The sequence below is a fragment of the Crocodylus siamensis genome, chromosome 15, assembly GCF_052110815.1.
Source record: "Crocodylus siamensis isolate JL-2025a chromosome 15, ASM5211081v1, whole genome shotgun sequence".
Classification (NCBI taxonomy): domain Eukaryota; kingdom Metazoa; phylum Chordata; order Crocodylia; family Crocodylidae; genus Crocodylus; species Crocodylus siamensis.
The window spans coordinates 54,543,782-54,556,256 of NC_143409.1; the positions used below are offsets into that span (position 1 = coordinate 54,543,782).

At 50.3% G+C, this 12,475-nt stretch overlaps 1 protein-coding gene and 1 long non-coding RNA gene across 2 annotated transcripts; both read right to left on the bottom strand.

Moving 5' to 3' along the window:
• Positions 1-3,652: 3,652 nt before the first annotated feature.
• On the bottom strand, positions 3,653-12,475 carry LOC149852932 (major histocompatibility complex class I-related protein 1-like). The gene is made up of 7 exons (XM_090029187.1): positions 12,355-12,475; positions 6,772-7,032; positions 5,938-6,213; positions 5,525-5,800; positions 5,108-5,227; positions 4,076-4,108; positions 3,653-3,963 (listed from the first exon to the last, which is right to left on the bottom strand). Exons 1-7 carry the CDS (start codon positions 12,401-12,403, stop codon positions 3,953-3,955), a joined length of 1,026 nt encoding a protein of 341 aa, XP_089885313.1. The 5' UTR covers positions 12,404-12,475; the 3' UTR covers positions 3,653-3,952.
• LOC149852933 (uncharacterized) lies at positions 9,415-12,321 on the bottom strand. Its single transcript, XR_016439350.1, has 2 exons — positions 12,000-12,321; positions 9,415-11,043 (listed from the first exon to the last, which is right to left on the bottom strand). It is a non-coding gene; the product is annotated as an uncharacterized LOC149852933 (long non-coding RNA).

Consider the following 12,475-nt stretch of genomic DNA (forward strand, 5'->3'; position numbering starts at 1 on the left):
TGCGGCCTCACCAAGGCCGAGTACAAGGGGAGAATGACATCCCAGGATTTGCTTGAGAAGCATCTATGGATGCAAGCCAGCGTTTTGGTCGCTTTACTAGCCGCAGGATCACATTGCAGGCTCCTGTTCATCTTGTGGTCAATGATGACCCCCAAGTCTCTTTCATCCGTAGTGCTAGCCAGCGTAGCACTGCCGAGCCTGTAAGGATGCTGCAGGTTTTTCCTCCCAAGGTGGAGGACCTTGCATTTTTCGGTGTTGAACACCATCAGGTTCTCGTCCGACCATTTGCTGAGCCTGTCCTGATGATGACACCCAGAGCATAAAAAGAAGCAGTTGTGCCTGAGCCTGTCCAACTCCCTGCAGCAGCACAAGACAGATTCTCAGCTCTACTGGCCAGAGGAAGCAGAGGAGAGAAGGAAATTGGCAGGGTGGATTTGATGTAAACGAAATCAATTTAAAACATGATTAAAATCATGATTTAAATCACTGGTCAGAAAGCCTCAATTGAATCATTGCTTTCTACAAAAAGTGTCCATGTTATCTGATATAACCTTAATACACATTATTCACAACCTAGAGAGAGATCTTGATTTAAGTTTTAGAAGACAACCTATACTTTTTAAAGCAGTGATTTTAATCTTTTTTTCAAATAAATTTTGTACCTACATCAGAAAACTGAATTATGACATTTAAATTGTTTTAACTAAGACAACAAGCTTATGTATTTGGGATATTTTTCTTCAATGACAAACATGTATATTTTAACAAAGTAAGTATATGCGTTTTTGAATTTTTAACTATTTTAGTTATGTGGAATGTGTTTTCAATAAAAATGTAATAGATGATTTCAGCCAGATCAACATGCAAAACGTAAAATATTGGGTTTTGCCGCAAACTCAGGCTTCCCGTTAAAAGCTGGATTATCACTTCAATAGTCTCTGATGGAGCCGAGTGCTGAAGTGATTTCCACCAGTTCACTAGGGTGACTTTCTTTAAAACCTCATCAGCAAATATGCATTTCTTGAATGGTTCACCCTTATCCCTGAAATTTAGTGTAGCTGGTGTTATGGAGGGATGACTACTGGATGCCCATGTCCTACCCAACTCTTCTTCCGCAGGTAAAGTACCAGAGACCCTGGTACGGAGTACTGAACATATTGGCAAGAAAATGAACTGGTGATGGTGCTTGATCCATTTGTTTTTTACATGACTGTAATTTAACTCTGTCATTGTGATTTTCTCTTTTCAGTGTCACTCAGTTCCTTCCAAATTTCAACAGCATCGGCAACAACATAGCAGTATCCCTGCCCTTTGTTCAAGGCTATGGAAACAGGCTTAAGGAGAGTCAGCATACGTTCTACATTTCTCTTTAGCCCAACATTGAAAACTTGGGCTATGACAGTTCATTTATTTCATCACAATTTTGTTCAAAAACTGTTAGCAATTTAGGCCAGATCTCAATGCATCGGTCATGACAGTCCACTACTGCGTTACACTGCACTTCTTGTGGGAGAGTTAGTTTGGTTCCTCCTCTTTCTTCAGAGCAGCTGATGCAAAGTGGTTGTTACAGAAATATTTTGCAATATCAACAACAGTAGCCTTCATTTCTGGAACACTGAAATCTTTGCCTAAGAGGTGCATCAAATGAGCACAGCAGCCATCTGTTATTAGCTGGGGGCTTTCTTCACTTGCTTCTAGATTTCGTCTCATCTCTGATACATTTCTGCAGTGTTGTTTGTGATGTACCAGACACTTGAATTTTTTTTCACGGTTTGCTACAACTTGTACTGCTACTTGTTGTACATATTCTGCTAGGTGTGCATTTCCTGTTGTATGAAGTGTTTCTGTAAAATAGAAAGTGCCTTCTTCCGTGGTCACGCAAGCACACCTTATTGGCTCATTGTGCACATTGCTCCACCCATCAAGACTCAGGTTAACAATTTTCCCCCCCTAGACTTTTTGCACACTGTTCAGTTTCTCTCTCATACTGTCTATGCAGCAACATTGTCTCAAACAGTATATAATTAGAAGTTATAATCCCTGTTCCAGGGTGATAACCTTTGAGCTATAACGTATCTTAAATTAAAACTATCTTGATATAGGGTGTTTTTTTCCTGGAAAAGCATCTGAAAAAATATAAACAAATAAAAAATAAATACAAAATGTATTTTTTTAATTTAATCTCATTTTTTTAAATGTTGATTTTTATCCACCCTGGAAACTGGCCTGGAGGCTGGCAGCAGCTTGCCTCGACTTTACAGACAGAGTCCCCAGATCCCCCTATTTGCACCCTGTGTGTACCTGTGGCTCATGTAAATAAATATTGCCATTCACATTTATTTATTTCAGTAAGACTTTGGAAATGGGACTGAACCAGATGATCTGTGGACTTGAAAGGGGCCAATTCACTGGGGCTGGTGTCCTTGGAAAAAAAAAAACCACAACTGGGCAGGGGAAGAGATGAGAAGGCCTTCTCTCTTCACATCCGGGAACGCTCTTCGCCCCGTCCTGTTGCTTCTGCTCCGCTGGCCAGGCCACAGGCAGCGCAGAGCAGTGACCAGAAAAGAGCACCAGTGGCTGCTCCTAGCTGCTGTGACACCTGTCCAAATAGTAGCTATTCCTTGTTGGCCGTGTCTAATATTAAAGATGCGATAAAAAACAAATTCTTATTCCATGTGCCAGGCTACAGCTTGTGATGTAACTGCAAGCCTATTGATTACTGATTGCCTACCAGCATGGTTGTTTGGCGGCCACAGCCCCTACAGGACTGGACTAGTTGTGACCTCGGGAGCTCCCTACTTTTCTAGGATCCTATCATCCTATGGTCCTATCACCACCCATCTCATGGCTTTAGAGAAAGAAAAAAAAAAAAAACTGGAGGCATGCTGCTTTTTCAGAAAAGGAAACGGTGTAAATGAAAAAATGTGTTCACTTGTTGGAGAGAGCCAGAGGCAGACAGTCATCCATGCCCAGGGACAGACAAACAGCGGAAGAAACACAGTCCTCTGTGTAACAGGGTCTCCACTGAGGCCCTGTTTTCTAAGGGAATAGGGGCAGCTGGAAATAATTACCCCACGAGGAGGGTGGGCCCTGGCCCTTAAGGAGCCAATGGCGACCAGACTCCGGGGGATAAGAAAAAGAGAAAGAGGAGGGACGCCTTTGGGCATCACAAGGAAAAGAGGAAACAAAGCCGAAGGAGCGAGGCTCCAGAAAGGAGGATTGGGGAGAAAAAAGCTCAGGACCCAACCCTGCTTGAACTTACCCGGAGGCTACCAGGACAATGGTGAGTGCTGGGAAAAGGGAAGCCGAGCCACAGGCCGGAGCCCTAGCTAGCGAAGAAACGGGCCGATTACACAAGGCTGACAATGGTGGGAGCAATGACTCCTGTCCTGCCCTGAAGAAAGGGGAGGAAACACCGAGGAGAGAGAGGGCCAGCCTGAGCTGGAAGGAGCCACGGAGCCTATACTCCAGCTCTGCTGAGGAAAGCTGCAGGCGGCGGCTGTAACAAGCCGCTACTTGGCTAATTAGCAGCATCCATTGACTGTAGCACTAGAACGGGGGTTGGCCAGGAGGCTGGAGACCCCAAGATTAACCCACTGGACTGCAATCTCCCACAAGGGGAGTTTCCTGTTAACAACACAGAGCCATTGAATAAAAGCACTAAAAGTAAGTTTTATTCAGAGTGGTACTTCCCACGCGTACTTCCTTCTATAACAACCACTTCCTCCCCATTTCATTTCTTTAAGATCCAAGTCGTGGCAGGCGGGAATTACGAGGCTAGAGGGGGTACTTGGCGGACCCACTGACACTCTGAAATGCAAGTGCCTGAGGTAGAGAGACAGGGTCCACCCTGCCAGGCAGCAGGGACCAGCATCAGGCCTGGAGTTCTGCTGGGGGGGTCCCTGGTTTCCAGCTGCTGTACCTGATGAGAAACCTGATTTGGGGAATCATCTCAGCTCACAGCTGCCAAGAGAGGAAACATGGTTTAGAGATGGTGATGGCCTAAAGGGTCCCAGCAAGACAAAGAGCCCCTCTACAACAGAGGCCCTGGGAGGTGGGCCCAGGATTTACTCACTGCTTGCTGGAGCATAGCTGGGTTTGGTGATGCCTGGAAGTCAAGTGGAGAGAAAGGTTCATCACTGCAGAGGAACTGGTGACAGGGCCTAATACTACTCGATGAGCCCAAGGGCAGACAATACCCCAGGTTCACCCAGAGGCAGTGTCCTGACAACAGAGTCACAACTGGTGGCACCTGCCAAAGCTGGGGCACATGGGACCTGCCCCAGAGCAATGAACTCAGGCTCCCTGCAGAGGCTCCCTGCTCAGGCAGCCTTGTTGTAAGGAACTCCCACGCCTTAGAGCCATGGCTCAGACCGTCTGCAAGCAGAGCCGTCCCAAGGGCTGTGCAGGGCCTGGGGGCAGGGGGTGGCGAACGGCCAGACCTGGTGGAGCTGGGGGGGCAGGGGGAGGCAGTGGCGAACAGTGGTGGGGCCTGTATGGGACTGTCCTCAAGACCCCCAAAGCACAGGACCCGGAGCAGTTGGCCCTATTTCCCACAACCCCTCCCTCCAGGATAGCTCTGTCTGCAGTAGCAGGCAGGGGCCAGCCTGACCCCTGCCCCAACCTTCTTTTCCAGCAGCTTTTACCCAAGCCACCACGGAAAGGGATTTGTGCTGCCTCTACCCCTACAGTTAGGGTCAGCCCTAAGGGCCCTCCTCCCCAAGTGCCACCCAGGAATGCTGCCCATCCCCAACAAGTGGCTGGTAACAGGGGTGCATGGCATGCAGGACAGAAAAGCTGTGGGACAACATTTTCCTAAAAAGGCTCCATGCAAGGGTGCTTCCTGGTCCCTGAGCAGAGCCCTTCTACGAATGCCACTGCTGTCATTCGTCTCCTTCTGGTCCTGGCACACATAATAGGCAAATGTGCAGACTGGCAGGGAGCTGTGCTGTGGCTGCTGGAGGGCTCCCTGGGCACTCATTGCTGATGGGGTGGGTACAACAATAGTGCCTGGCTCTGTCCCAGATACACGCTGTGCCATGCTAGGGAGGGACTGTTCCACCCTCTTCTGCCACCACTTTCCTTGCTGCCACCAAGACCATCTTACCTCCTGACTTCTTCCTCCAGAAGATGACAAAGCCCAGGACAGCAACAACCAGACTCAGACCTCCGGCTACAATGAAGATAGCTAAGATCCCAGGGGGTGGGGTGTCCGTCTGATCAGGGACTGCAGGGTAGAGAAGGGGAGAAGTTACTGGGGGAGGCACATGCCATAGATGGGGACAGGATTATGGACCACTGCTGTTCAGTCTCCATCACCTGCACCCTGCCCTCACCCTGAATATCAACTCCATGCCACAGGACGTCCTCCAGACTGAGAACTGTCTCTCTGGGTCGTGGCAGGGCCTGGGCAAGAGCAGTGAACGCAGCCCATGGGCAGGGATGTCTGAGGTCACACTGCAGATAGTCCCTCCCCTACTCCGTTATTTTCCAAGGGACTGAGACAACCCCAGGTAATCCTCACCCCAGGTGAGCAAGGTCTCTGGTAGGCTGCTGTGCTCCACTTGGCAGGCGTAGCGGCGTATGGCAGACGTGGGTGCAAGCTCCAGGGATGTCCACAGGTAGAATGTGTCATTGGTAGAGGGAAGGATCCCACTGGTGAAGGTCTCTGGGAGGATCTCCCCTTCCTCTTGCACCCATGAGACTTGGATGGGATGTGGGTAGAAGCCCCTCACGTGGCAGGACAGGCTGACAGACCCATTGGGGCCATTTCTGCGGGACACTGACACCACAGGGGAGACTGTGGGGAGGCAGGAAGACAAGGACAGTTAGTGACAAGCCTGGGTCTGGAACAGCCTCAGAGAGCAACGACATATGTGCACAAGGCCTGTTGTGCACTAGAAGCCTGTGCCTGTGTCACTGGGACCATTTGCTCACCCCTCCGGGCCAGGAGGGCCCTTCCCTCCTGCAGCAAGCTCTTCAAAGTTTCCAGACACTTCTCCTTCAGGTACCACTGGACAAACTGGGTCCAGGTCTTGCTATTTTCCCACCACAACTTCTGGGCAAACGCCACCGGAACTGCTGCCACCCACGATTGCTGCTGGATGTCGAAGCTGATGAAATCCTCCCCATCATAGGCATACTGGAACTTCTGGTCTCCCAAAACGTCGTTGCTAAGAGAGCAGCCCACGTGGACCTGCTCAACATGGAACCCTGCACAGAAGCATCTGGTCAGCACTCAGCAGCCTCCTATTACATATGCTGCTACCCAGCAGGACAGATAGTCCAGCCAGTGGCCTCAAGTATCGTCTACACCCACCTCCACAAGATCCACTGCAACCCCAGGTACTTCTGGGCTGTGCTGCGACCTGACCAGCTACCCCCCAACCAGAGTGCATTTGGGTTCTCTTCCTCAGGCACAGCGCCTGAGGCCCCTGTCACCTGTTACGCATATTACATAAGGGATTAAGTGTGCAATAAATTAAGACCATCCACATGACATTGATCCATCTTACTGATATCTATCCATGGGCAGGTTCTCTTTGCTTGCAGTTACTCAGGCACTTATGTGGTCATCTCCCTGCAATGCCACCTGTCCTTATTCCTTGGTTCTCTGCTCTCCCAGGGAGATGCAGCTGTGAGCAGGCAAGCCTCCTTGCCTTTGTGTTTGCTATCAATTGCCAGGAAGAGCTGATGAATTGGGTGTGCTTCATGGCAGCTGTGGACACTTTCAATGTACAAGTTTGTCAAGAACAAGCCTGGGGCACTCACCACTCGTCTGGTTATACAGCTTCATCCAGCTCTTTACGTCCGCTTTGGAGTCTTTCGCGTACCCCCGGAACGCCTGGGTCTGCTCCCGCACATAGTCGGCGCCCAGAGCCCGCTTCACCCACTCCTGGGTGGGTCTCAACTCTTGGGTGTCACTGTGGTACTTGGCGATTACAAAGTCATCCACTCTGGCAATCATGACGTATTTATAGTCCCCCTCTTCCTGATCAGTTCCAATGATCCGAACATCTAGGTGGTGATAGCCTGAAATGCAAATGAGATAGCAAGGGTTAACATGATGTATACTGCACTGCACAACCCAATTGCCTAAGAACCATAGCAACAGACCAAGACTTCAGGGGCTGGGGCTCCACATACATGGAATGAAAAGGGTCCCCAACTCAGCTCGTGTCTAACAAATAAGTCTTGGGACAAGGGGCAGACTGACGGGAGTGTACAGAGAAGGTATTACCTAGCCTGATGGGCAGTGCCCTCACAGGGAAGGTGTAACAGCACAGTCTGGTGCTGGTATTAACTTAATTTTAATCCTGATCTGATGCTTCAAACTGCCTGTTACCCAACTCAGCTTGGTGTCATCTGCAAGCTTACTATATGTGTGCACAATCCATCCTTCTAGTCATCAGTAAAGGCATTGAATGGTACCAAAACTGCAAACAGATTTCTAGGGAACCCCGCGCAATGGCTAGGGACAGAAGTTACACACAAACCAGTTTAAGTGATTGGAAACTGCTTTAAAGCCGTAACAGAAGTTCAGTGCACATAAACCAGTTTCCAAGTGGCTGGTTAAGATAACTGGTTGAATGTAGTTATCAGACTTAACTGATTTAGGTCAAACCAGCTTATAAAACTTGTCCCCAAACCCTTCCTGATTCAAGTTAAATCAGAGGCCCCCAGCATGCTTTGCTGCCTGCTCCAGAGAGCAGGGCTGGCTCTGCCCTCTCCTTCCTACCTGAAGCAGTGAAGGCTGGCTCATTGCCCCCAACCCTCCCTGTGGCAAACCCCTGCTAGGGTATGGAGCCAAGGAGAGGAGAGTTAAACTTCCCTTTACCAGAGTATGGAGCTGCCCTGGCCTGCTTGCTTAGTGCTGGCTGCAACTGTGAACTATAATTCCCAGAGGCACCCGGAAGCAGGAAGAGATGAGGAGCAACCCTGCAGAGTCCTGCTGCAACTCTGGACTGCAAATCTGAGAAACTTGGGGGCAGCAGGCAGAGAAGGTGAACACACAGCCCATGCTGGCTATGTGCAGCAGAGACATGCTCTAGTGCCCCCCGGCTTCTGGTATGAGCCACTGCAGGCATGTGGCTCCATTTCCTGAATCAAAAGTTAATTCCCTCTTCATTTGCTTATTGATTCAATCTTTGCAGCTTAAACTAACTTATAAAAACTGAATGAATTCAGCCTTGGGCTTTTTGACTGTCTGTCTTCAGCCAATGCCTCCTCTCAACGATAGCCTAAGCTGTGGATGGCAGCCAACCAGTTATTAGACCGCTAATGATCGTCTCACCTAATTGGGATTTCCTTACAAGAATAACCCAGGAGACAGTATGCAAAGCCTTGCTGACCTACTGATACAGCACATCTGTTATTCCCTGTTTGTCCACAGAGCTCACTGCCTCATCACAGAAGGAGATGGGATTGGTTGAACATGACTTGCTCTTGACAAATCAATGCTGACTGTACCTGGGCACCACTTTATTTTCCAGGTGCTTAGAAATGGATTCCTTCCCCTTGACAAGAAGGATGGATGAGAACACAACCCGAGACCTAGATCCCTTCGTTCTTGGTGCCTGAAGCCTTGGAGCCACTTTGGATCTGCTCAGGATTAACTCCAGTATCATGAGTGGTCACTTGGATGGGCAGCATGGGGGAGGAAAGAAAGAGCGGGATGCGTTTTGGGGGCCTTTTTGCTACATCTTGGCTTCAGGCTCTGAGACAACAGCTCTGGCTGACAGATGCTTCTGTGGGCTTATGGTTATATAATTCAGTTTAAGATTGAAGCAAAAACAAATATAACTTTATTGGGATGTTAGAAATGCACAGTAAATGGAGTATTGTTAGAATATTGTTAGAAATGGAGTGTTGTTAGAACTGCACAGTTTGCATCTCGTACCTGATAAGCAGAAACACTGTCAAGGACCCTTTTTTTCCTCCTTGGCCAGTTTTGCTAGCTTTAATCACTCTCTACTCCACACTCCTACTGGTCTTTCTCATGGAGATTACAGAAGCTGGATTCAACTGACTGTGTCCTTGAAAGGGGGGGGGATTTCAACTCTTGGTGACCTAAAGAGCTTTCTGAGCGTGCGCAATTAGCTGATGCATATTAGCCTATCCACCCCGCATACTTAAGTAGTTATTTATAATATACATGCGACAGATGAAGTGACGTGATCACATATATGTTTGTATGAACCGGAAATGAGTTGTAAGAGTTCTTGTTTCTGCACACGTGCCCAGGAGGAAAGAGATAAAAGCCAGCTAAGAATTTCCTCAGGGGGCGGAGGAATCTGAGTCCCCTGACTCTGCTCCGACCCTATTTGCAAATACACCTTTTGTGCTGCTAATAAGTGTGTGTCTGAGATTCTTTTCGCATGCCTCCCGAGAAACAAACCGCAAACTTTTGCAACAGGGAGGTGCACTAATATGCTACATCATGTATTCTGTATTTAGAGATGCAACAACTAAGCCAAAACTAATGGACCTCTGTTGTTTCTTTGGTCCTATATCCACTAGGAATAAATGCACACCTCTTGCAGGCTCATAAAACAATTTTTTTTTGCCTACTTGAGCATCTTAGCAGCACCTTCAATGCTTCACTGAAAGTTAGTTTCACATCTGAGTTTACCCTCAAGAAAGTTAATGTTCCCACTACTGAGTTAAAATTTTTAGCAAGAGTTGAACACAGACTGCAGGGCAGTGAAATAGGAGCTGGAGTATCAGGAGCAGCTCCCGGACAGCCACGCATAGAAGAGCCCAGGGGAGGTCCCCTTGCCTGGGGCTCAGAGTGACCACAGGGGAGGAGAGCAAAGTCCAGCGGGAGCAGCAGGGAACGGCGGTGCCCCGAGCTCCTGGGGCAGTGGGACCAGCAGTCCCAAATCACATCATCTCCCCTGGGCTCCCAGGAACTACACCCGTCTCTACTGGTCTCCAATGCCCTCTGCTGCCCGACCGCCTCACGGTCCTGCTGGGATCCCGCGCTGTAAGGCCCTACCATATTTCCAGGTTAAAACTGTACAGAAAGCAGCTGTTACACATGTTCAAGCAGTAACTTTGCCATTTTTATGGCATAGTAATTACTTTGCATGTGTGGCCAGTCTAAATGTATTGTGCCATTCACCAGTGAATTGTGCAATACATTTAATGTGTGGCAGGGCCCTAGCCTCACAGAACAGTACCTGTAATTATTCTATTTATTTCTGTATTAGATGTATATGCTGCCCTCCCCAGTCCAACAAACACACAGGGCAGTCTGCAATTGGAGACAGGATCACGTGCAGGAACAGGGAGAAGATTCAAATAAAATACACAGCAAAAACTCCCTTGGCAATATCCCAGTGGCTAAATGCTAACTCAGATAGGATGGTTTCATCCTACACCTGTCCAAACTTGGGCTATGGTGGGCATCAAGGGGCCGGGAGCTCCAGAACCCAGAAGTGACAGCTCGGAACGGCCTCCCACGTGGGTTTGCCAGGCAGCAACATTTCTGTCCAGGCAGCAGCAAGGGAGTCAAGTAACCTCATGCCTCATCATCATCTACCTGCTCCCTGCTCATCCAAGGTGTTTACTGACCCCCCTCTCCATTTTAATGGTCTTGGCATTGCCTTAATCAGGTTATCCTTGCTTCTCCACTGTTGGTATCTCTTAGCCATGCCAGGTCATGTCTCTCCTCTGCTTCGCAGCCCTGCAGACTGGGGTGAGTCCTAGCTGAACTGAACTCAGGGAGGGTAACATGAACTCTGGGGAATATTAACTCAAGTGTGACAATGACCGACAGGGATGCACTGGAGGCAGCGTCTAGATGAGGAAGAAGGGTAGTTCTTGCTGTGCAGATCTGAATGAGATGTGCACATCTAACTCTCCCAACCACAGGAGTAATCAAACTTGGACTACTTTGCCTGGTTTGCTGTGATTCTTAATATGTCATCGAGCAAGTGAGTACGCGCATCAATAAAGTTCTCTTCATTTTTGCTTTGCTCTGAAACTGAAGGTGAATAGCCCTAGGCCCCTAGCATAGCAGTAAAGCTTCTTGTTTTTTATCTGGAGAAAAAAGGGAGTTGTACAGACTTTGTGGTGCCTTGTCCCATGTAACACACCTGCTTGTCCCCGCCAAAATCCCTGATCCACCCTCATATGCAAGCAAGCTGCTTCCCTGCTGCCTCAGGTCAGCCCAGCTCTTGCTTTCCCAGGCCAGTTGAGTCTCTGCCACTGCAGCCTTGGATCCACAGCCAAACAAAACCAAACAACCCAGACCGCCCGTCCTTTCTGCGTACGTAGGAGGGTTGGCTGGGCTCTGTCCTTCCCCCTACATGTCTCTGCTCCTGGGTTTTTTACCCTATTGGTGGCTCTATCCTCACTAGCTGGTCACCACATCTGGCCCCAGCCTCCTAACTCACACTCTTCAGCCTGTGGCTTCAGATATTCCCAAATCCATGGCAGGCGTCCTAGGTGCAAGCCCCAAGCCCAGAGGCCTCGGGGTCCAGATGACCTCTAGTCTTGCTTGCCCCTACCTAAAAGGTCATAGGAGCAAGCTGGAGGGAGAGCCTGAGAGCAATCCCCACCCCCAGCAAATGTAGAGAGCCTCCCAGTGGGAGACTTTAGTAGACTCTGGCCTGCCACAGTGCCAGGGACTGGTCTCCACCCTCAGCCAAGTCATTCAAGGCAGAGGAGAAGGGGATCTTCCCACCAGATAAGTGAAACCACCTGGGCCGAAAACTATGACAGGTGAGTATAAGAACAGGGACTACAACTGATGTGCATCAAAAGCTCTCTCCACTGAGCACGTGGGCGGGCGGACAGCCTGTGAGACCCGGCAGCCAGTTCAGGTGCTTCCAGGCGGGTCCTGCCCAGGACAGGCGCTGCCTGGCACTGACAGATGCCAATTAAATCCACCTGAGCAGGGAAGGCCTGGAACAAAAGTGCCCCCGGGCCCCTCCCCCACGCTAGGAAGGGTGGATAGGGCTGGCCCCACCAGGGCTGGTCCTGCCTGCTCGCACCGCTGCCCGCGGGCACCGGCCCCAGCTGGGCACCCGCTGCGCTAGACCCAGGGCCCGGCTCTTCCTGCTCTGCGGAGATCGCGAAATCAAGCGCTTCTCCTGAAAAATGCTATTTGCAATGAACCGCCGCGGAGCGCGCTCCCCGCAGCCTGGAGAAACACTCCGCGCGCAGCTGCAAAAACGGCGCATGCGCGCGGGCAGGTACTCCGGGCAGCGCCCGCCGGGACACGGCCGCGACGCCGCAACAACCGCGCAGGCGCGCCGGGGCGCAGCAGGGCCGGCGCTGAGGGTCACGGCTGGGGGCGGCGCGGCGGGCGCCCTGCTCCCGCGGGGCAAGCCCGGGCCCCGCACTCACCGGCACCGGCGGCGCCCGCCAGGAGCAGGAGCAGGAGACCCGGGCCCATCGCGGCGCCCCCCGCGCTCTGCGCTAGAAAAAAACACTGGTGCTCCTCCCTTTTATACCGGCCCCGCCCCCC